This window comes from Ptychodera flava, chromosome 6, assembly GCF_041260155.1.
Source record: "Ptychodera flava strain L36383 chromosome 6, AS_Pfla_20210202, whole genome shotgun sequence".
Lineage (NCBI taxonomy): Eukaryota > Metazoa > Hemichordata > Enteropneusta > Ptychoderidae > Ptychodera > Ptychodera flava.
This window is the reverse complement of record NC_091933.1, coordinates 7,070,139-7,095,925: the sequence shown is the minus strand read 5'-3', so window position 1 is coordinate 7,095,925 and position 25,787 is coordinate 7,070,139. Positions and strand designations below refer to the sequence as shown.

Below are 25,787 nucleotides of genomic sequence, written 5' to 3'. Positions count from 1 at the left end.
AATAGAAACGATAGGAGGTACAAGGTACAAGAATACGGACACTCTGACAAAGCCGGTAAATTCCATTCTTTACAAGGTAACACATTACAGGCTAACGTATATGGATTGCAAAGAAGGCGTGACATGTCCTGACCTGAGTAGATGTTCTACTCTGTGAATATATTGTGAACTTCCCCCTACAAAAGCGGCGCCTTCTACTGCCTGTCATTTCAAGATTTGGTCGGCCAGGTCCTGGTCACCGCCACGAAGAAAAGGTTAGAACTTTGTTATTGTAAATTTCAATGCATTAATTCAGGTCTATACATATCAAACATCGTGGCTTATTACACACGAGAGTCACGTTTGTGCATATTTTATGATACCTGGTCCTTGTTTAATTTATATTTAGGGCGTCGCAGACATTTGATGCTAACACTGAAAGCCCCATTAGTTCAGGCCGTTTGAAGCTAATTTCTTGTTCTCCTCACGAAATTATAAGTACCCAACTTATCAATACAGCCTGAAAGTGTGTTCTGTTTACTGTAATTGACAACTATTTCTAGTCAAGACAAAAATGTTGTCAAAAGTTACTGTACAGGTTTTGCCCCTTTAAGTTTTGAAGATCAGTAGGTCACGAGAACTCAAGGAAATCTCGATTTATCAGTCATCAGACTGATATATTTAGATTAATTTTTAACTGTTAGGATAGACATGTCTAAATTGCTGTACACACTGGCAAACTAGCAACGTTATATTAGGAATTTAACCTGCACAGCGTTAAGGCTTGTCCATAAAACTGACAGACACAGACGCTCACATATATATCAGAGATACTGCGAAAGGACGAGTTTATCGTTGACACATAGCCACTGGTCGTCTAAAAAGTGCCAACTTAAAAAGTCTTAAAAAGTGCTACTTTGTCAATGATACGTCAGCTGCAGACGTGCCGAGAACACTAATCTGGAGAAAGCAATCGTCACCTTTGACCTAAATATTCAATTGCATATTGAGTTTAGCGAGCGACAGCAACAAACAGTCCCGTGGGCGACATTCAGTGCTTGTTGCCGTGATAGGAGTCAACGCTGGATTATACACAAACAGAAGAATTTCAGCGTACCCTACTATGAAAGAAAATGTAGCAAGCGTATCGGCAGCTCCATCGCCTGGACCTTAGACTTGCATCAGAATATCTGAGGCAAACCTATAACCATGATCTTTAATATCTCACTGTCATCATCTAATGTTATCCCAGTTTTAAACAAGGGGAGATTGTCATAATGTTGAGAACCATCGTCTGACAACCTTGTTGTCGCTCATTTTTAGCAACATATTTTGAAAAGATTATTTAAGCAAAAACTTCGTTTTTAAATATGTCCAGGGTACTCTTATCTTTGAGCAGCACGGTTTTATTAGAATAGAGACACTATTTCTTAGCTCATTTCATGTGTCGACCATCTCTCAAAAGCACTTTTTTCAGAACAACAGGATGACATGATTTACCTATAGATATGGTAAGCCTTTTGATTTTTTGATCCTGTGTCTCACAATAGCTTTTGGCCCGCTGTTGCTTTGGTCTATATCTTTAATCTCCAAGGCAGATCTCAGAGAGTAGTCTTAAACGATAAACAATCTTCGTGGAAGTCAATTTTCCCTGGTGTTCCACATGGATCGCTAATTGGCTCTATTCTCTTTAATTTGTATACGAATGACGCGTCTACTATTATTTCTCACTCAACCCTGTCTATCTACACAGACTTCACAACAATGTTTATATGTCTTGATATTTGTAAATTCATTCAGCAGGATTTACACAAAATTTCAAATTGGTGTTTTAGAGTGAAACTGAATTTACGGTAAATGTTTCTAAATGTTTTATCGTAGCCTTCACTGACAAAAAGTATTATTTGACTATTCACTTAATTGTTGTATGTTACAACGCATGTCTTCGGTCAAAGATTTTGGTATAACCTGACGTCAAATTTAAATTTCAAACCCCACATTAATTTCACTGTCAGCAAATCTTACAAATTTCTGTGCCTCCTAAAGCGCACCTGTAAATCCTTCTTACTGTAGAGGCTCTGCAGACTCTGTACGTTTCTTTGGTTTGCTTAAACCCTGAATATGCCTCCCCTGTCTTGTCGCCGAATTAAAAGTATCTTATCGAAAAGCTTAAAAAATTTCCAAAGAAATCTATTAAATTTTTAAGTTTTAAACAAAATATATCTTGTGATTCAGAGCAGTATGACCAGTCATGTAAATATGTTCACCTACCATGTTTCCGTTCAGATCGCAAGGTGGCCGACGCTTAAGTTTGTTTTTTTCTAGGTTTTGGGGTTTGGGGTTTTTTGTTTGGTTTTTTTTGGTTTCGTTTTATTTTTTGGGTTTTTTTTTTTTTTTGTACATAAGTTTGTATACTCCAAGGTACCAGAAGGGGTCAATTACAACTTTCCAATGAGGACCCTTCATTCAGCAGCTTTCAAACGAGATCTCGTTTAAATGTCAGGAAGTTTTCCTTCCAAGATCAATATCTTCTTATAATATCCAGTGTTAATAATTTATTTACATCTCATAAACAGGTCTACCTTCTCTCAGGCTGTCAAAGATTTATTGTATAGGCAATGTTTTTTTATTTATTATTTGTTTTTGATACATATTGATAATGCCTTTTTCCTGTCAGACCTGTGGGTAAGTTAGCATTTTGCTTATTGGATCAGAATAAATAAAATAAAAAGAAAAAGAAAACTGTCAGAGAAGAGAAATGATATCATTTTGGTAACTCCGATGTGATGTAACATCTTCCCTACAGTCAAAATGCCGAAATGTCAGAGTCAAGATTGCGGGAAAGAGATTTAGTGAGTACAAGTGATCTATCTAGAGGGGTGTTAAATACATGTAACATTGCATGATGGCCATGTTCAATGTCAACCATCGTGTCACCGCCGTCTTGATAATCATCGTCAACAGAAGCATTACGTACGCCATCACATCACCCTGATAAACGTAATCGCCACAATCATTTTTCCACTCACTGTATCATTTATCATCGTCGATAATAGTGTACACTATTTAATTGTTGCCAACATCGTCATCATTATCATCTTCGTGTTCGTTTTCGTCAAGCAAAAAATGAATGTTCAATATCACAGTAACTGACATATACAAAACAAATAAGAAATATGATTACGTTTTCCGATAACATAAGCAGTAAGGTAGACGACCGGTGTTTGTGAAGCAACGCCCTGTGTGTTATCAGTTTCAATCCTTACTTTAATTCAGACAAACCGCGTTTATTTTTGTCGCTCCGCAGTGGCACTGTTATAACTGCAGTGAAGAAGAAATGGCACCCCGAGTGTTTTAAGTGTACCGAGTGCAAGCAAAAGCTGAGAGGCAAGACGTTCTTCAAAGATGCAAAAGAAAACCCACTGTGCGAAAAAGACTATGAGGAACATGCGGCACCGAAGTGTAAAGAGTGTAAGAAACCAGTTATAGGGGTGAGTAATCCGTAACCAATCCATTATAAAGTATGGTTTAGCAACAAAAGAGGTTGATATCGAAATTAAGGAACTAATATAACGGATAACGGCAGTTATGTGGGTAATTGTTAACATCGGTGCCGCTAATTTAACTCCAGTTTCTCTCATATCCTTTCTAAAAAGTGTACGCTGTTATCTGTTGACATGTTCTGAACAGGTAAATCTCTCTCTCTCTCTCTCTCTCTCTCTCTCTCTCTCTCTCTCTCTCTCTCTCTCTCTCTCGCTCTCTCTCTCTCTCTCTCTCTCTCTCGCTCTCTCTCGCTCTCTCTCTCTCTCTCTCTCTCTCTCTCTCTCTCTCTCTCTCTCTCTCTCTCTCTCTAGGAGATCGTGTCAGCTCTTGATAAGGAATGGCACCCTGAGTGTTTCGTATGTGCATTTCACAAGTGTAAGAAGCAATTGAAGAAGGAACCTTTCAAAGCTAAAGATAACCAGCCATACTGCAAAGAGCGTGAGTAGAAATGTTATTTAACAGAGCTGATAAAAGAACCTTATCATGAGCCGTTCTTTTTCAATGTCGTGGCAATGCGACAAACAAAGTTTTATTTGATATCACTATTATATTTTCATATGGCACGACTATTTTCATTTAATTTATCCATTCGTCTCCATTCTCCATTGAGATCAGCTTCCACATTATGCTTTGACACTAGGCTGCATTCACAAACACCGTTGGGGGAGATTTCAGGGAGGACTTGAAAATAATAAAACACACCAGGGGGGTCTGAAAAAAATTGACGCTGCAAAGGGAGACTTGAAAACTTGTCGAATATCAAATTCCTTTATAAATACCTTCTGGCACTTTCATTTCCTGCCATTTCCGTTTTCGGCGCTCCCTTCGGGTGCAAATTTAGGGTATATTAAAAAATTTGCTGATGATTCAAGCAGCCTCATTGAGGCAAAAAATATTTAGTTTGTGATGATTTCTACTTACTCAACCCCTCTGTTGTGCAAAACTGTCCTCTATAATGACTAAAATAATGACTAAAATGAGTATAATGTCTAAACGTTTCAACTTAACCTTTCAATAACAATTTTAGAGATAACTTATATGATATGATTCTCCCATTGACAATACATTGGGTATAGGTCAGTCTAAAACGTTCATGTCGCCATATGTACATTTTTATGAGGACTTTGACAGAATACGAGCTATTTAGAATACTGCATACAAACTATTTAGAATAGTGTATAGTGTCATCATAACAACTGGAAGTTTCAGGTCAAACAACCTTTGCCTTTGAATAACAAACAATTTGGGAGCTGATAACAATGCATTATTTGTAGTTTCTTCATAGCATGTAAAATGTATAGTGAATCAACATTTTAAGTGAAATTCCAAAATAAAATTTCTTTCGCACACATGCACTTGCATCCACCTTAGTCTAAACAAGTACATTAATATCAATAATCAAGTATACATAAATACATAGATTTAGCTAGTTTTATATTTAAAAAAATATTCATAATTTCCTCATAGAATACAATGTATAGTGGATCAACATTTCGGTAAAATTACAAAATCAAATTTTCTGAACATACATGGACTTGTAACCACCCTTTTCTAATCAATTACATTAATATCAATAATCAAATATATATAAATACACAGATTTTCCGAGTTTTTATTTTAAAAAAATTATTCATAGTGTTCCTAATAGACTAAAATGTGTAGTGGATCAACATTTTCAGCGAATTTCGAAAATCAAATTTCTTTTACACATATGTACATGTAACCACCCAATGTTAATCAAGTACATTTATATCAGTTATCAAACTTGTATAGATGAACAGATATTGCTAGTTTTATATTGAAAAATACGCGTTCATAGTTTTCTCATAGACTACCATGAACAGTGAATCAACATTATCGATGGAATCTAAAAATCAAATTTTTTGTATACACATGCACTTTTTACCTGACACTTCAAGCAAAGTACATTTTCTTTTAATACATGAATTATCAAAAACATATAAATGTAGCGATATAGCTTGTTTTTATGGGGAAAATGTTAATGGTTTGCTCAATAGACTCCCGTGTATTATGATTTGATATTTTTGGACGAAGCACTATATCGGCCACATTTTGCCTTCCTTTGAGGGGACTTCAAAATTATAGCAAGTCAGAAGGGGGGACTTGAACACATTGCGGGTTTGTTAGGAGCGTATTTGAAAACATCTGAGAACTTGTTTTGGAATCCCCCTCCAGAGGTGTGAACGCAGCCTTAACATACTAAAACTAAAGAAGGCACTGAACCTTGCCTATGTTATTACGGCGATTCCAAAAGGTGTGAGGGTTTTGAAAGAAATTAAAATGTTAGCTTGGTTAACCACACCACATCTGTCCCGATAAGTCAAATTCAGTTGACAAGAAGATTCAATTATAATTATCCATTCAGACATCAGGAGTCGTCCTTGCAATATCATGGCTTATAGGAGTATCTTTATGTTGCAGGCGACGGCGGTAATTTTTAGTCCCCACGGACACCGTCCGGGGGGACTTATAGGTTTGGTCATGTCCGTGCGTGTGTGCGTCAATCCGTGCGTCCGTCCGTGCGTCGGTCCGTCCGTTCACGCAGATATCTCAGACATGCCCAGGTCAATTTCTTTCAAACTTTGCACAAGGATAGTACCCTACCCCATACAGATGCACGTCGATTTGTTTCACAATGCGATCAAATTTGGCCGTGTTAGAGGACCTTTTAGTTTTCACCTCCATAGACTCCCATGTATAAGGCAGTCTCCATAGACTTCCATGTATAAGGCCAAGAAAAATAAAAATTTAGTTTCTCATCGTATTCATATTGCAAAAAGGATGCAGTGACACAGTTTTTAGTCTTAGCAACACAATTTTTTTGACAAAATGTCACATGACGTCGGTGAACTTTGACCTCAGGTATACATATTTGTCCATAACTCAGTAACCACAAGTGCTACACCCTTCATATATGGTACGATGGGAGACCTTATGATGCTTCATACTGTACCTCATTAATTATGCATATATCTAATTCTGAGCAAACCCATAGAGCTGGATGTCTGATTTTTGGTATATAGGGATAACTATAGGATAGAAATTTTTTGACCAAATGTCATGTGACCTCGATGAACGTTGACCTGAAATATACGTTTATGTCGATAAATACGTAACCACAAGTGCTATGTCCTTTATATCTAGTAGGGTGGGAGACCTTATGACAACACACGCTTTACCTCATTAATTATGCACACATCTAATTCTGGGCAAGGGAATAGAGCTAGAGGTCTGATTTTTGGCATATAGGGATTAATTAGCAATACAATTTTTATCAAAATGTCACGTGACCGTATGACCATTTGACCTTGATTATACATATATATGCATAACTCATGATTGCAGAATTTTTAATCATACATAGACCCATTTTTTGAACAGGACTCTATCCTCTCTGAGGACTGGTCATCAAAGTACCCATGAATAAGTGGGGACTGTGTCATCATCGATGACTTGTTATACATGTTATTGAACGTAATCCATTTCGATTTCAAATTATACTTATTTCAATACTTTTGCCTCTAGCCCATAGTACAATTCAAAATACAATACTTGTGTTCGAACATTGATACGAAAAGAATAAATAAATTACGAAATCTTGAAATTTTAGGACCGAAAAGATACATTTCTGACACTGGTTCATGTCTCTCTTGACATTTGAAAGCGACAAGAAAACAAATTAAGCAAAACACTCAATACATGGAGACTCAAACTCAAGGCTTGATAAATATCAATCGGATTCTATGATAAATCGGCAGGTAGAAGATCTTAAACAACAAAATGATGCTGATCTAACTCAGACTTAAGGGAAATCTTAAATGCACTAAAATCATCTAAATTTCTCTATATAACAAATCTGAGTTTCATGACTGTATAAAGCTTTCAACCGAAGTTTTATTATCAACACCTTGATTCAACAACACGAAGCCGAATCCACATTACAACAGCAATTCCCTTAGATTTAAAGCTCAAGATTTATTATTGCTTTCAGCTTCATTGTTTTCATATTTGAAAGATCATTACAAAAAGATCTCAATTTCAAATTTTTAACCAATAATAACTAATCTACTCATATCTCAAACAATAAAAAGGTTTACTGCAAAGTTCGCCTTAGACAACAGGAACTCAGACGTATTTGTATTCATACCAAATAAATATTTACAAAATTTACGATGTACTCCTTCAACATTTTCTGCCCTATGAACGCCTTATATTTTATTTTAATACATTAAAATCAGCAGAATTTTATAGTCAACTATCATCAAATATCTGTGGTATTCCTTAAGAAAATTAGTATGACAAAACGTGATGTCAATTGAAGTAATAAATTTAAGCTTTTTCATGTTTGATCCCTTTCGACTTTCAGACTATGAGAAGCTATTCCAAGAAAAGCCAAAGGACTGCAAAGGTTGCACTAAGAAGATTGATGACTCTAAATGGATCGAAGCAATGGGATTCTCCTGGCACAGTAAATGCTTTGTTTGTCAGGTGGGGACAGATTTTGACATTTTATGCGGTAGTGCAGGCTTCAAGTTGCGATCACTGTTGCTAATGCTGACAAGGGTCTAGCTACGTTTGCGCGCCAACTCTGCATTATTTCTGGTCAAATCTATGAGGATATTAGATTTGGTGCAATAGATTTTCTAATGCTTCAAGATACCCTTCTGGGCGAACGTCCGACGCGCACGTAATTTTGAAATTTATATAAGAACTATATCTACCCTGTTTAGGACCTACCCTTTGATAGGTCACATCGTGCCATTTGTGCATGAAAATGGTGTCCAGTTTCCGTGTCTATCCAACGATCTGAGCCCGGAAGCCGTAGTGAAAGGGGAACGATAATATGGTCATATTGACTGGCTATGAGGGTAAGTAACAGCGTACGTTTGTTGCGCGTCACAGGGCCTAAGTGTCGCCAGAAGACAGTCTGATTTACAAGGCTGTAGGACGAGAGAAACCGATGTTTCGGGTGGCTCTTATCAGGCCCAAGAGAAAACAAACGTCTGTTGTTACTTCCTCCAATTTACTCACCAAAAGTTACTATCACTCGTCTTATTCACAGACGACACTGCCATCTACGCGGTCTAGATTGTGCGCGTGCGTAAATGACACTATAAAACTTTCGAATTCCCAGTCAACAGTTTTCCCGAACTGTTAACAGGATAACAGTTTTGGAAACTGTTTACTCGTTACTTGTTCTTTGCATGTATCAACGTCAAAATGATGCATACCACGTGACCGTCAAGTAACGAATCATAACAGAGAGTTTGGACGAGGTGCATCACATGTAACATTGTACTTGATGCCTTTTCACATCTATCATTATCAGATTGATATCTCATTCATATTGACTGTCTGAAAACTTACTGGTTTATTCCTCTTTGTGTCAAGACATATCAATGCTAAGAAATGTCAAGTCCTTCGATGAGAATTTCTGCCATCTTTTGACCATTCAGTCCACCGCTTCCTTGTACAGACCACGGTAACTCATGTTTTTGTTTTGTTTTGTTTGTTTTTTAGGGTTGCAAAACAGCATTCGATTCAGGGAGCTCCTTCGTCAAGCAGGACGACAAAGCATACCACAAGAAATGCATCGAAAGCTTGTAAATCGCTAGTTCGCTGTCTGACTTGAGGCGTCTATACATTCAAGATGTTATAAATCGATTGCGGATCCTTTTAGGAAATAGTCACCGTGATATTTGAAATCTTCAATCTTCATTAGCGTGAACTTCATTTGATATATCTAAATCAGGTTCGCGATAATCTGACTGTCCTTTCTCGTTGTTCAGTTATCCATTTGTTCAACCTGTACAGAAACAAGAAGAGTTAATCTTCGTGACTATTGCAAAATCACTGTGTAATATCGACTAAGCCGTTGCATGAACTGAAAATTAATGCGACAAGACTGATATCCTCCTCTTCAGTTTTTTCTCTGTGTGTAATTTTCTGTCTAAGTCGAAAGAGTTTTGTTCTCTGGTTCTTTCACATTCCTTTATGTAAATCTTTCACATTCCTTTATGTAAATCTTTATTTTGGATCATGTCATACGATATCCAAGGGGCTTTAGATGTGCATAGTAGATTCCATCCTCTATTCCATCCTCTAAAATGATGCTTTTCTTGTCATGACTTAAATCGAGAAATCAATATATTAATCGTAAAATTCAATTCCCATGCGAAGGCAAGATATACACCTTTCATAATTTAAAGACTATCACTTCAGGTTTCTCAAACGTCTGACTGTCTCTTGTCATTTATTTATCTTTTGAGTTGTACCTGTAAAGGTTTAGCAAATAATACAGCATTTCAAAATAAAGAAATTGTGTTCAAGTTGTAGGAACTGATTCTGTCGTTTTCATAGTTTGACTTCCTTTCTTAGTGCATATATTGGCATTTCTTGGTAAGAGCGATTCCAGGTATCCCCTTGTCGTATATCTTATCCAAACTCAAAGAAAACAAATTAAAAATATAATTCTGAGCGCGAAGGATGGAAACGCAACAACGGAGAGCAGTGCATTCCTCACATTTGGAATTTAATTTGATGAATTCTATAGAGCAATACTATTTCTCAAGACTGAAAACTCTAAGTAAGTTAACGATGCTGTTGTGAACGGGATTACTGTTGTGTATGTCTTGGACAAACTCCAAAACAATTACAAGACGACTACAGTATGAATAATGGACTGTTGGCAAAAAAGCTGTGCTTCCAGTGTAATAATGGAAAACTGACATATTGCCTATGCTTCAACGTTTTCATTTCCTTCGATTAGTAACGACGGTGCATATCAGTATCCTAGCCAAAGTATTGATTGCTTCAAAAGGGGGCCTTATATTGAATATAGATGCTTGGAGGTACAAGGTCCAAGAATTGATAATGCAAAATCAACTGGCGGTGTAAATTTACATGCCAACAATCCGTGACGCACATTGATTATGAATTAGGCACGACGTTTCCTGACTTGATTAGATGACTGTTCTAATGTTTGTATTTTGTTTTATCTCGTGAACTTCCTCCTACATGTACAAGCGATGCATTGGACTGATTATAACTTAGATATTTGATCAGAGTCCTGTTAACCGCCTGGACGATAAGGTTAGTGCGTCTATAGTGTGAATATTTGTGGATTTATTCCAATCTCTATCAAGCATCAAGGTTTGTCCATTAGGAAAGTTATTTTTGCCCTCTCTGTGGGTTCTAGTGACGCCGGTGCAAATATTTTGTTCACGGTGAAAGCTCCGAATAGCTTTTACTTTCAATGCAAGTTTTCAAATATTTTTAAAGTTGAATTTCTACTGTAAAGGCTTGTGAATAACAACCTGCGTCTGTGTAAATGCCCAGTGTCATTCCCGTAGATCACAGAGGAACATAGACAGAGTGGTAACGGCTATTGTTTAAGGCGTGAAGCGGTTACATAAGCAATCCATGTTTGCCTCGCCTCACGAAGCTCTTGGCTCTCTTTTCCGAAGAGTGCCGACCATGCACCCTTCGGTAATTTTCGGATTTTCACCAATTGTTAAGCGAAAGTATGTTCGACAAAGTTTGTGTTGTTGTTGTCGTGTGGTGCTGATCGGAATTGATGTGCTGGCGAAAACGGGAGTGTTTTGAGCTTCAGGAAAGTGAGTTTTACTGTTTTAAAAATTCCTCTAATATTTTTATGAATATATAATGAGTGTGTTTGAACCAAATTTGAAAGTCTTTTATCGATACTGTCTGGTTTTACTCAATGGTTTACGGTCAGTCATACTGTCTTTTACACGTGCGTCAAGGAAGAACATGTTTATGAAACTGTTGGCGTGTTATGTTTTGATTGGCGTGAAGCAGTGTTTCTGGCCCGAGAGCTCACAAAGTAACTATGGTTGCTACGCGACTGGCATTACGATGCCATCTCGTCGTATTTTTCGCATAATCTCGTGTAATTATCAACCACAATACAAACAAAGCCTCCAAAAAGTTTAACACCTTTGAAGCTCATTTTAATATAAAAAGCCAATAGTCTACCGAGACGACCATGGAACAAAAGGCATGCAAGTGTTGCCACTCTGTCTATGTTTCTCTGTGCGTAGATATAATTCTTGCCCGGACTAGAATCCATCAACAATGGCGCTATACACACAAGTCGATGCAGCTCGATAGAATCATAAACTATCTTATGGAACATATAAAATGAAAATATTATGAAAGTTAGTTTGTGTGCAAATCTCCCAATTTGTTAAACTTGAAGAGAAAAATTGGTTTTAAAATGGTCACTTCTGTAACAGAACAAACATATATATACAATCTTAATCCAGGGCTAGCATTTTAGTTCTGTAAATTGCTGGTCTCGGGATTTCATTTTACGATGTGTTGAGCAATACAGTGAACGTTATGAGTAATTTCTTATCGTGTGAGTTATTCGGATTGGAAAAGGTATCTTCCATGAATGTCAAGGTCACACACGATGCCATGCTGATGTTAAGGTAGAATGCACCTCGGTCACAGATATTCGGATTTTTGGCCTACCACTTGTGAGGGCTCAGTTTGAAGCTTGTGAGTAAATAAAGTTTTCACCGGCTTAGTTTTGTGAAATTCGGGAATACCCCCCCCCCCAATAAAGATAACACAGGGATGGCGCCCTATTTTTAATTATTTGTTAAAAGTTTGCTTGAGTAAGGTTTGAGCAAAACGGTAGGTCTTTCACTTTCGATGCTGGAACTACCTTCAAGTAAGCCAAATTCTCGAAATATGTCTGAACCTGCTCTTACGAGTCAATGGGCAAGAAACATAACCCCAATTGCCCGGGCTGTGTATGCAAACAATTCACTATAGCGTGGTCGACACGGGGTCACAGGTTGTTGCTATGCAATATTAACAAACAAGGTAGAGTAGTATTCACATGCGTAATAAGGTCGCCGTGCTAACCGGACGGTGCAAGGGTCGACACTAGATTCCATTATAATTCCGCGTCAGTGTACTACTGTTTCACATTGAATAAAAATACTCAAAGGCACAATTTGGTGAGGTTGAAGAAGTTTAACGGTAACATCCGTTGCAGCCATAAATGCCGTTTTTGCGAGGCCTCTGAATTTCTTCCATGACAGGTAAGACCCCATCGACAGTAACTTGCGAGAGTAGAGCAATGCGATCGCCATGATGAAATGTTGTGTCAGTGGCGTTCTTACCAATAGTCGACGTAACAATAGAGTAGAGATAACCTTTGCTTGGCGTGGTGTACCTTGTCGCACCTTTTTTCTATTAGTGAAAGTGAAGCTTAAAGTTAGCGATTTCGTGACTGAATTTTCAAGCCAAATGATATTTTTAAATACAAGAGTTCACTTTGATCCCTTTATTATGGTAAAATTCTGTACATATTATCACTTTCTGTCATCAAAAACAGTTTCGGATATCAGATTATTGTAATTGCCATTGAAAGTTATTCTATTCCATCAAATCAATCCCGCCTTGCAAACCTCAGAGATTGTACTCGTTTATGTACCTGAAGTTTTTTGTTGTGCGACACCGATAAATAACACTTGGTGAACCAGATAAGTAAGGCAACGTAAATCGGCTAGTTACTTATACTACCAACATCCCGACCTACACAACAGTCAACTCTACATTCAATTGATCATGACGTCACAAGGTACACAAACATCGACACGTTTTGTTTAGAGCCTCTATGGTACAAATTTTGACAGACAGCATTTAGGGGTAATCTAGGACATTCATTTCATTTGCCGGGGTACTAGGTGTTGTGGTGCAGAAAGATGTTACGGTACTTGTGTGGGGTCATTGAAATCAGCCCGTTTAGATAAATCTGTTATTGGTAATTCTGATCTTGTATGTTTATTTTCCTACAGACAAAATGCCGACTTGTTCCAAGTGCGATGAGAAAATTTCGTAAGTACGAGTATTCCGTGTCAATGATTTGTATAAATGACATTGCATGATCTTTCATCCGCCATGCCAAACATCGTGTCACCGTCGCTATCATTATAACCATCGTCACCGTCATCACCATCATCATAAACGTCGTCATCATAATCATCATCATCATCATCAACATTAACATCAACATCAACATCATCATCTTCGGTCGTCATCGTCGTCAACGCCACCGCCGCCGTTATCGTCATAATCATCAAAATGAACAACATTATCCATAGACCCTCCAAGGTATATGCATTAACGCAGCGTACGTCATCACATCACCACTATCACAATAATTGCCAAAATCACTCATTCATCGTCTTCTATGGCCGAGTGAAGTATTCAGTTGTTGACTACATCATCATCGTTATCGTCTTCATCGCCGTCTTACATATACAATACAATACAATACAAAAAATACAGTATAATTTCCAAAGCACAGTGATTGACATGTACAAGAAATCAGGTCAATGGCACATACAGTTTAATCATAGTTTTTACAAACCGCGTTTATTGAAGAAATTCAAGGCGCAGCGGTGACCATAAACGGATATTCAATGGTCAGATATTTGGCTTTAATTTATCAGTAAAAGTGTCAAAGGCGTACGGTATGGCATTATTATGTCGGTTGCTTCACAGGGGCACTGTTATTACAGCATTGACAAAGAAATGGCACCCAGAGTGTTTTGAGTGTACCACGTGCAAGCAGAACCTGAGAGGCAAGACGTTTTTTAAAGATGCAGCTGGAAAACCATTGTGTGAAAACCACGGGGCACCAAAGTGTAAAGACTGCGGGGAACCAGTTATAGGGGTGAGTAATTTCTGACAAATCAATCCATTTTGGCTAAGAAACAAAAGAGGGCGATATCGAAAATACGGACCGACTGTAATGGTTGTATGGGTACAGGATTGCACCTGTACAAACAGCGCCAACTTAACCTTACTTCAGTAACTCAGGTCATGTCCTGTCTGAACACTTTGTCAATTTTTACCGTTTTCTCGATGAAATTTATAATATCTCTCTCTCTCTCTCTCTCTCTCTCTCTCTCTCTCTCTCTCTCTCTCTCTCTCTCTCTCTCTCTCTCTCTCTCTCTAGGAGATCGTATCAGCTCTCGGTGTGAAGTGGCATCCCAAGTGTTTCATCTGCAAGAAGTGTAAGACGCCGTTGAAGAAGTTCAAAGTTAAAGATAATCAGCTGTACTGCAAAGAGGGTGAGAAAGAATGTTATTTGACGGAGCTGATAAAGAACCTTAGTGAGCCATTCCCTGCAATGAGATAAGCAGTTTCATTTGATGTTACCGTTATATTTGCATACGCCACGACCTTTGTATTTCAGTATCCGAACAACCTTCTCAATTGAACACACCTTACACCCTACACTTTGATATTAACATACTGAAACTAAAGCTGGCAGTATGTCTTGTCTATGATCTCAGGGCAATCCCAAAAGGTATGAGGGTTTTGAAGCAAATTGAAACGTTGTCTTCGTTGACCACATATCAGTGCCGATAAGTCAAAATCAAGGCGATTAAAATATAGTCATCTGTTCTGACGTCGGATCTCGCAATGCCCGGCTTGAGGAGTCTTCCTTGCAATACCATGGCTTGTAGAAGTGTCTTTTGTTTGCAGGTGACAGCAGAAGCAACGTTCTGCTATTGAAATATCAAAAAAGTGCAAAACTTTCGAATTATTGGAACTTTACGACTTTAGAAGACTAAATGAACGGAAAATATCGCAAAATATCTTCCATTCGAGGGTAGATCTACACAAAAGTTTCACATTTATATATATATATATATATATATATATATATATATATATATATATATATATATATATATATAATATATATATATATATATATATATATATATATCGGAGTTAGACAGAACGAAGCTGAACCAATATCAGAAGCAGCGATTCCCTCATATTGAAAGCCCAATATTTATTATTGTATCAGCTTTGTTGTTTTCACATTTGTAACAATCATGACCGTTCAAAAAGGTTGTTCTTTCAACATACTCTGCCATATGAACTCCTTATATTTTTATTTCAATACATTAAAAGTGGAAGAATTTTACAGACAACAAGCTTCGCGGCATTAAATATTTTTGGTATTTGTTAAGAAAGTTAGTGTGACAAAAAGTGATGTCAACTGAAATAGTTCATTAAGCTTTTTCATGTTTGATCCGTTTCAATTCGACTGTCAGACTATAAGAAGCTATTCGGAGAAAATCCAGAGGACTGCAAAGGTTGCTCTAAGAAGATTGATGACCCTAAATGGATCGAAGCAATGGGATACTCCTGGCACAGTAAATGCTTTGTTTGTCAGGTGGGGACAGATTTGTGTGGTAGTGCAGGCTTCAAGTTGCGATCACTGTTTTTACTGCTGACAAGGGTCTAGCTACGTTTGCGCGCCATCTCTGCATTATTTCTGGTCAAATCTATGAGGATATTAGATTTGGTGCAATAGATTTTCTAATGCTTCAAGATACCCTTCTGGGCGAACGTCCGACGTGCACGTAATTTTAAGATTTACATAAGAACTATGTCTACCCTGTTTAGGACGTACGCTTTGATTGGTCACATCATGTCATTTGTGCATGAAAATGGTGTCCAGTTTCCGTGTCTATCCAACGATCTGAGCCCGGAAGCCGCAGTGAAAGGGAAACGATAATATGGTCATATTGATTGGCCATGAGGGTAGGTAACAGCGTACGTTTGTTGCGCGTCACATGGCCTAAGAGTCGCCAGAAGACAGTCTGATTTACAAGGCTGCAGGACGAGAGAAACCGATGTTTCGGGTGGCTCTCATCAGGCCCAAGAGCAAACAAACGTATGTTGTTACTTCATCCAATTTACTCACCAAAAGTTACCATCACTAGTCTTATTCACAGACGACACTGCCATCTATACGCGGTCTAGATTGTGCGCATGCGTAAATGACACTATTAAACTTTCAAATTCCCAGTCAACAGTTTTTCCGAACTGTTAACCGGTGTGAAACTGTTTACTGGTAACTTGTTCTTTGCATGTATCAACGTCAAAATGATGCATACCGCGTGACCGTCAAGTAACGAATCATAACAGAGAGTTTGGACGAGGTGCGTCACAATTAAGTGTGTAACATTGTACTTGATGCTTTTTAACATCTATCATTATCAGATTGATATCTCATTCATATTGACTGTCTGAGAACTTACTGGTTTATTCCTCTTTGTGTCAAGACATGTCAATGCTAAGAAATGTCAAGTCCTTCGATATGAATTTCTGCCATCTGTTGACCATTCAGTCCACCGCTTCCTTTAACAAACCACGGTAACTCATGTTTTTGTTTTGTTTTGTTTGTTTTTAGGGTTGCAACAAAACATTCGAATCAGGGAGCTCCTTCGTCAAGCAGGACGACAAAGCATACCACAAGAAATGCGTCGAAAGCTTGTAAATCGCTAGTTCGCTGTCTGACTTGAGGCGTCTATACGTTCAAGATGTTATAAATCGATTGCGGCTCCTTTTAGGAAAATTGTCACCGTGATATTTGAAATCTTCAATCTTCATTAGCGTTCATTTGATATATCTAAATCAGGTTCGCGATAATCTGACTGTCCTTTCTCGTTGTTCAGTTATCCCTTTGTTCAACCTGTACAGAAACAAGAAGAGTTAATCTTCGTGACTATTGCAAAATCACTGTGTAATATCGACTAAGCCGTTGCATGAATTGAAAATTAATGCGACAAGACTGATATCCTCCTCTTCAGTTATTTCTCTGTATGTAATTTTCTGTCTAAGTCGAAAGAGTTTTGTTCTCTGGTTCTTTCACATTCCTTTATGTAATTCTTTCACATTTCTTTATGTAAATCTTTATTTTGGATCATGTCATTCGACATCCAAGGGGCTTTAGATGTGCATAGTAGATTCCATCCTCTATTCCATCCTCTAAAATGATGTTTTTTTTTCGTCATGACTTAAATCGAGAAATTAATATATTAATCATAAAATTCAATTCCCATGCGAAGGCAAGATATAATAATTTAAAGACCATCACTTCAGGTTTCTAAAACGTCTGACTGTCTCTTGTCATTTATTTACCTTTTGAGTTGTACCTGTCAAAGATTGGCAATAATACAGCATTTCAAAATAAAGAAATTGTGTTCAAGTTGTAGGAACTGATTCTGTCGTTTTCATAGTTTGACTTCCTTTCTTAGTGCATATATTGGTATTTCTTGGTAAGAGCGATTCCAGGTATCCCCTTGTCGTATATCTTATCCAAACTCAAAGAAAACAAATTAAAAATATAATTCTGAGCGCGAAGGATGGAAACGCAACAACGGAGAGCAGTGCATTCCTCACATTTGGAATTTAATTTGATGAATTCTAGAGCAATACTATTTCTCAAGACTGAAAACTCTAAGTAAGTTAACGATGCTGTTGTGAACGGGATTACTGTTGTGTATGTCTTGGACAAACTCCAAAACAATAACAAGACTACAGTATGAATAACGGACTGTTGGCAAAAATGCTGAGCTTTCAGTTTAATAATGAAAAACTGACATGTTTCCTGTGCTTCAACGTTTTCATTTCATTCGGGTGCCTATCAGTATCCTAGCTCAAGTATTGAGTGCTTCAAAAAATGGCCTTATATTGAATATAGATGCTCGGAGGTACAAGGTCCAAGAATTGATAATGCAAAATCAACTGGCGGTGTAAATTTACATGCCAACAATCCGTGACGCATATTGATTATGAATTAGGCACGACGTTTCCTGACTTGATTAGATGACTATTCTAATGTTTGCGTTTTGTTTTATCTCGTGAACTTCCTCCTATACATGTACAAGCGATGCATTGGACTGATTATAACTTAGATATTTGATCAGAGTCCTGTTAACCGCCTAGACGATAAGGTCAGTGCGTCTATAGTGTGAATATCTGTGGATTTATTCCAATCTCTATCAAGCATCAAGGTTTGTCCATTAGGAATGTTATTTTTGCCCTCTCTGTGGGTGCCAGTGGCGCCAGTGCAAATATTTTGTTCACGGTGAAAGCTCCGAATAGCTTTTACTTTCAATGCAAGTTTTCAAATATTTTTAAAGTTGAATTTCTACTGTAAAGGCTTGTGAATAACAGCCTGCTTTTGTGTAAATGCCCAGTGTTATTCCCGTAGATATAATTCTTGCCCGGACTAGAATCCATCAACAATGGCGCTATACACACAAATCGATGCAGCTGGATAGAATCATAAACTGTCTTATGGAACATATAAAATGAAAATATGATGAAAGTTAGTTTGTGTGCAAATCTCCCAATTTGTTAAACTTGAAGAGAAAAATTGGTTTTAAAATCGTCACTTCTGTAACTGAACAAACATATATACACAATCTTAATCCAGGGCCAGCATTTTAGTTCTGTAAATTGCTGGTCTCGGGATTTCATATTACGATGTGTTGAGCAATACAGTGAACGTTATGAGTAATTTCTTATCGTGTGAGTTATTCGGATCGGAACAGGTATCTTCCATGAATGTCAAGGTCACACACGATGCCATGCTGATGTTAAGGTAGAATGCACCTCGGTCACAGATATTAGGATTTTTGTCCTACCACTTGTGAGGGCTCAGTTTGAAGCTTGTGGAGTAAATAAAGTTTTCACCGGCTTAGTTTTGTGAAATTCGGGAATACCCCCCCCCCCCAATAAAGATAACACAGGGATGGCGCCCTATTTTTAATTATTTGTTAAAAGTTTGCTTGAGTAAGGTTTGAGCAAAACTGTAGGTCTTGAACTTTCGATGCTGGAACTACCTTCAAGTAAGCCGAATTCTCGAAATATGTCTGAACCTGCTCTTACGAGTCAATGGGCAAGAAAGCAAACATAACCCCAATTGCCCGGGCTGTGTATGCAAACAATTCACTATAGCATGGTCGACACGGGGTCACAGGTTGTTGCTATGCAATATTAACAAACAAGGTAGAGTAGTATTCACATGCGTAATAAGGTCGCCGTGCTAACCGGACGGTGCAAGGGTCGACACTAGATTCCATTATAATTCCGCGTCAGTGTACTACTGTTTCACATTGAATACTCAAAGGCACAATTTGGTGAGGTTGAAGAAGTTTAACGGTAACAATCCGTTGCAGCCATAAATGCCGTTTTTGCGAGGCCTCTGAATTTCTTCCATGACAGGTAAGACCCCATCGGCAGTAACTTGCGAGAGTAGAGCAATGCGATCGCCATGATGAAATGTTGTGTCAGTGGCGTTCTTACCCATAGTCGACGTAATTACGTCGAAAACGAGCCACGCATCTACGCAAATCGCAAGTCCTCTACTAAATATATTCGTACAAAATGCCGCCAACATTTATCAAAACACGCAAAAGCGTAATACGTCGAAAAACAATAGAGTAGAGATAACCTTTGCTTGGCGTGGTGTACTATGTCGCACCTTTTTTCTATTAGTGAAAGTGAAGCTTATAGTTAGCGATTTCGTGACTGAATTTTCAAGCCAAATGATATTTTTAAATACAAGAGTTCACTTTGATCCCTTTATTATGGTAAAATTCTGTACATATTATCACTTTCTGTCATCAAAAACAGTTTCGGATATCAGATTATTGTAATTGCCATTGGAAGTTATTCTATTCCATCAAATCCATCCCGCCTTGCAAACCTCAGAGATTGTACTCGTTTATGTACCTGAAGTTTTTTGTTGTGCGACACCGATAAATAACACTTGGTGAACCAGATAAGTAAGGCAATGTAAATCGGCTAGTTACTTATACTACCAACAACCCGACCTGCGCAACAGTCAACCCTACATTCAATTGATCATGACGTCACAAGGTACACAAACATCGACACTTTTTGTTTAGAGCCTCTATGGTACAAATATTGACAGACAGCATTTAGGGGTAATCTAGGACATTCATTTCATTTGCCGGGGTACTAGGTGTTGTGGTGCAGAAAGATGTTACGGTACAAGTGTGGGGTCATTGAAATCAGCCCGTTTAGATAAATCTGTTATTGGTAATTCTGATCTTGTATATTTATTTTCCTACAGACAAAATGCCGACTTGTTCCAAGTGCGATGAGAAAATTTCGTAAGTACGAGTATTCCGTGTCAATGATTTGTATAAATGACATTGCATGATCTTTCATCCGCCATGCAAAACATCGTGTCACCGTCGCTATCATCATTATAACCATCATCACCATCATCACCATCATCACCGTCATCGTAATCGTCGTCGTCATCATCATCATCATCATCATCATCATCATCGTCGTCGTCGTCGTCATCGTCGTCAACGCCGCCGCCGCCTTCATCGTCATAATCATCAAAATGAACATTACTATCCATTGACCCTCCAAGGTATATGCATTAACGCAGCTTACGTCATCACATCACCACTATCACAATGATTGCCAAAATCACTCATTCGTCGTCTTCTAAGGCCGAGTGAAGTATTCAGTTCTTGACTACATCATCATCGTTATCGTCTTCATCGCCGTCTTACATATACGATACAATACAAAAAATACAGTATAATTTCCATAGCACAGTGATTGACATGTACAAGAAATCAGGTCATAGGCACATATGGTTTAATCATAGCTTTTACAAACCGCGTTTATTGAAGAAATACAAGCCGCAGCGGTGACCATAAACGAATATTCAATGGTCAGATATCTGGCTTTAATTTATCAGTGAAAGTGTCAAAGGTGTACGGCATGGCATTTTTATGTCGGTTGCTTCACAGGGGCACTGTTATTACAGCATTGACAAAGAAATGGCACCCCGAGTGTTTTGAGTGTACCACGTGCAAGCAGAACCTGAGAGGCAAGATGTTTTTTAAAGATGCAGCTGGAAAACCATTGTGTGAAAAACACGGGGCACCAAAGTGTAAAGACTGCGGGGAACCAGTTATAGGGGTGAGTAATTTCTGACAAATCAATCCATTTTGGCTTAGAAAGAGGGCGATATCGAAAATACGGACCGACTGCAATGGTTGTATGGGTACAGGATTACACCTGTACAAACAGCGCCAACCTTTCTTCAGTACCTCAGGTCATGTCCTGTCTGAACACTTTGTCAATTTTTACCGTTTTCTCGATGAAATTAAATCTCTCTCTCTCTCTCTCTCTCTCTCTCTCTCTCTCTCTCTCTCTCTCTCTCTCTCTCTCTCTCTCTCTCTCTCTCTCTCTCTCTCTCCAAGGCGACAGTTTCAGCTCTGAATGAGAAGTGGCATCGTGAGTGTTTCGTCTGCGAAAAGTGTAAAAAGCAATTTGAGGACGGCATATTCAGCGTCAAAGATGGAAAGCCGTATTGCAGGAAAGGTATGAGGAATGTTTATCTACCGATCACAAAAATATTATCATAAAGCCATAATATTCCGTATCCATTGACTACGGCCTGTTGACTTGTAAATCTACTTGTTTAACTTATGCGCTCACGCTATACAACACTATGACCAGAACGTGATCAAACTACTGGTACAGCGTTACGTCAACGCCATGATCAGAACTATTTCTCCATTCTTATCAACTTTTTGTGTAAAACGTTTGTTTGCGTGAAGGGCATGGTCACTTGATACTAGGTTATTGCTCGTTGCCACCATTTCGTTGGGTTGTATTGCCACTCTTCAATGTGTAACCGCTGACTGCACCACTCTCCATTCTTCGACCTTTGCGATGCATCCCGCAGTCACACCGGTGACCATACGGACCATAACCCATGATACATTTCTTGGTATTTGTCACGAATGTACGGTAGCTATATTATAGGGATTATATCAGTGACGTCAAATTATATTATGCACGCTGAGGTTATGTAAGACACTTTTCTGTTTTTTATTTGTTTCTGAGTCTACGGTAGATAGTAAAATGGGAATGTCAATTTTCTTTTTCTTGACATACTAATCGTCGAAAATTTGCATATTATTAAACAGCTGGTTGACAAAATTTAATCGTTCTCTAATATAGTTTGCTAGTAAGCGACTCGTTAAGTGTTCTTGATTGAAGCATGTGATGCTTTGCGAGAACATGAAGTTTTTGGATTGCCGTCCATTGGCACAGACATAAAATGGATTCGTAAGCTTTGTGGTACTGAACTTCGTTTCAGAAAATCAAAGTATGACAAACGATGGTGTCAATGCCAATGAATAAACTAATCATTTTCATATTTGGTCGTTCCTGATCATCAGACTATGAGAAGGAATTCCTGGGAGGAAAGAAAAAACCGAAAAAATGCAAGAGTTGTGGAAAAAAGATTAAAACTAAATGGGTCGAAGCAATGGGACAACCCTGGCACTGTGAATGCTTTGTTTGTGAGGTAGGAACAGTGTGTTACTGCACCAATTTATTTGACTATTTCACAGTAAAGTTGTCATCCATGATATGTGTCAAGCTATTACCTGTCATATGTTTACTATTCCTAGTCAAATCTTTGAGGTTATAGACTTTAGTGTATCAGAACTAGCATGGTCTATCCAGTTGCTTGCTCTTTGAACGTTTTTCAAGTTTCTGCGTCTTTCAGCGATCTTGGCAAACCCGACACTGCAATGCGATAAGAACTACACTTTAATGTGCAAGACCGCTGGGGTATATCTACCATGTCATGAAAGCTCACTGTTACTCTGTGAGCAAACTGGTTCACTCCGTTTTCGTGTGTGGTTATTTGAATCCATTAACACATCCTGTACTTTTCTCTGCCTCTTGCTAACCATCCAGCCTTCACACATCTCTCATTTCTCTTTTGTTTTTCAGGAATGTGGAGAGCAACTATTCGGCGAAAATGAGGGTTCTTTCAACAGGATGGACAACAAACCATTCTGTGATAGATGCATAAAAAATAACGCAGTTTGATGTTCCAAACGGCAAATATCTTTCAACAACTAGTTTTCGTGTCCGACTCTCCCAACTCATTGAATTATAATCAAGTTGTTATAAACCAATATCGAGATGTTACTAACCAATATTTATCTAGAAGTTATCAACTAATATTGATGTAAATGTTATAAACCAATATCGTTTAGCCACTTTTAAAAATAACATCTCAATCAGTTCACACGAATGGAAATACTTTCTAATCCGACAGTATCGGCCTCACATTTAATTATCATAATAAAACGATGTAATGAGGAAAATGAATAACTCTGAAAAACAGTGGCTTAAAATTAAACTAATTAGTCATAAGAACCAGTTCGGTCATCTATTAAACACAGAAAAAAAGAGAAGTATGAAATATGTGGAGACCGCAAAAGCCCTCTCCACCCATCGCACCCTCCTTCGTCGAAATAATTGCATTAGTCTCTAGCGCCCCCTACGACCAATGTCGACATAGACAGTGCGAGATTCTTCGGCTGCGGTCATCAAATTGCACCTCATATACAAGAACTGAAGTAAGATGCTTAAAAGTCTTCTATCGTCTCCTTCAGAGGCCATCTTTTATTTCGACTACATTGGCATCCTCTTCCTCTTTCGTGAGTTTGAGATTTTAGCTAATCTATTGTCACTTACATTGGCAGGACAAAATGTAACATTTTGCTCGAGAATTTAAAACCAATCATTGCGTTTCGCAAGCATCTGACTGATCGTTTCATTTCTCCCTAAGTGTTACCTGTAGAAAACTTCCAAGCATCTCATTGACTTGTTGAATTTGGCCTTGAGATTAAGCTTGGAAAATCAGAAAAGCGAATCACATCTTCAGCATAATTTTAGAATCATTATGAAATGTCGACAAGCCATCGCTCGAAACCAAAACGTCTTCTTTCAAATTTTGAGAAATACAGTTTGTATAATAATGTGCCTTGTACAATACAGCGAGGTACTTTATGTATGATCTCTAAGTGACGTTGCGTCCCTTTCGTTTAAAAATTCGCCATCTATTGTCTAGAAAATCTTCCTGTACATTCTGGCCTGGTTGCTCTATAGCCGTTAGGCTGATTTAACTTAAAAACGTAATCAGAAACAAACCAAAATGTTGACTAAAATTCTTTGGCCTTCAACGTTTGAGATGTATGCCATCACTTAGACAATACAAAGAGAAGACCACTCTAAATCGAAAAGAAAAAAACAAGAAGTTGGACTCCCCTTGAGCTTGTTATTAAATGTAATTTCGAATCTAAGTCCGGGGATTTTCTCATATTGGCTGTTTCACCCTCGGCATACTGTGTCAACAAAATGTTGTGTAAAACAGTCAAGAAAGGAAATACCATTAGATATCAAGGGTAGTACCATCAAATGTCTCACAGGTAGATTTTGTTTTATTCTGTGTAAATTGATACTTTCTCTGTCTCTCTTGTGAAGTCGTGAGATCAAGATTTTCTTCAGACTTCAAAACACCTCACAGGGTTTCAAAGATGATCATATCAAGGCGTCATTTGTCTTGTGATTGACATACCCCTTTTAGTTGTACCTGTCAAAGTTGGTAAATAATACTACATTTCAAAATAAAGGATTTGTAATTTTAAAGCAATATAGCTGTCCTCTACTTTTTTATCATTTTGCATTTGTTCTTTCTGCTTGCTGTTTATTTATGCATGACTGTATTGACGTTATACTTAGTGACGGTTGTGCCTTTAGCTAAGCAGGTATCCTCTCTAACTTTATGTATGTTTACTGCACCGAAAAATTATAAATAAACAATATCAATTTTTGAACGTCAATATGGATACAAGTGCATTCTTCGCATTTGGGAATTAGGTTGAAAAATCCTAAATCAATATTTTCTCCAAACATACAGTTCGCATACTAAATGAACGACGTTGTTTTCAACAATACAACTTTTTTCATGTCAGGACGAATGCCAAAAATTTGAACGACATCTCAACAAATACAATGAAAGGCAAATGCAAACCACAATGATACTGCATAATATTGCTGTAGTCGTAAGATACAGTCTTAGTTTCCCTGTTTCTTGGCATTTTCTTCTCATATGAATGATCACAGCGATGCCGACCACCAGTCTTCTAGCTCAAGTATCGACCGCTGCAAAATGGTGCCCTGTTCGCAGGTACAAGGTACAAGAAGAACCCTGTATTTCACAAAAACAAATTTAAATTCCATTATCTACAAGGTAACACATAATTGGAAGCATGTCAGTTAAAATTTAACATTTCAGCATAATTGAGAAAGTCGAATACGAAAGCAATCGATTCAAAGAACAAAAATACTACACGTAATATCAAAACTCTAAGTTGTCCCGTTTATGATTTCGTGTAAGTTTTCAGCTGCACCCGAAACGCGAACGGGGACTCTTGAAATTAATTTTCTGGCCATGTACAGGGGTATTTAAATCACATTTCCTCGATACCCCATCCCCAACTATTTATGAAGGCAGCCTACGA

At 37.9% G+C, this 25,787-nt stretch overlaps 4 protein-coding genes across 4 annotated transcripts in view; all 4 read left to right on the top strand.

The window, feature by feature from the left end:
- LOC139134708 (PDZ and LIM domain protein 7-like) lies at positions 1 to 9,882 on the top strand. The gene is made up of 6 exons (XM_070701681.1): positions 1 to 254; positions 2,786 to 2,831; positions 3,287 to 3,470; positions 3,834 to 3,960; positions 7,910 to 8,031; positions 9,064 to 9,882. Exons 2-6 carry the CDS (start codon positions 2,791 to 2,793, stop codon positions 9,148 to 9,150), a joined length of 561 nt encoding a protein of 186 aa, XP_070557782.1. The 5' UTR covers positions 1 to 254; positions 2,786 to 2,790; the 3' UTR covers positions 9,151 to 9,882.
- A 2,567-nt stretch (positions 9,883 to 12,449) lies between these two features.
- Positions 12,450 to 17,616, top strand: LOC139134707 (PDZ and LIM domain protein 7-like). Its single transcript, XM_070701680.1, has 6 exons — positions 12,450 to 12,620; positions 13,380 to 13,419; positions 14,089 to 14,260; positions 14,546 to 14,660; positions 15,660 to 15,781; positions 16,805 to 17,616. The coding sequence occupies exons 1-6, from the start codon at positions 12,614 to 12,616 to the stop codon at positions 16,889 to 16,891; spliced, it is 543 nt and encodes a 180-aa protein (XP_070557781.1). The 5' UTR covers positions 12,450 to 12,613; the 3' UTR covers positions 16,892 to 17,616.
- A 1,791-nt stretch (positions 17,617 to 19,407) lies between these two features.
- On the top strand, positions 19,408 to 24,916 carry LOC139134706 (leupaxin-like). The gene is made up of 6 exons (XM_070701679.1): positions 19,408 to 19,626; positions 20,501 to 20,540; positions 21,201 to 21,372; positions 21,657 to 21,777; positions 22,644 to 22,771; positions 23,206 to 24,916. Exons 1-6 carry the CDS (start codon positions 19,620 to 19,622, stop codon positions 23,302 to 23,304), a joined length of 567 nt encoding a protein of 188 aa, XP_070557780.1. The 5' UTR covers positions 19,408 to 19,619; the 3' UTR covers positions 23,305 to 24,916.
- Positions 19,468 to 25,787, top strand: part of LOC139134705 (paxillin-like) — a 41,466-nt gene continuing 35,146 nt past the window's right edge. The window contains exon 1 of the mRNA XM_070701678.1: positions 19,468 to 19,509. The gene's annotated coding sequence lies outside the window, so the exon portion shown is untranslated. The remainder of the gene's footprint in view (positions 19,510 to 25,787) is intronic.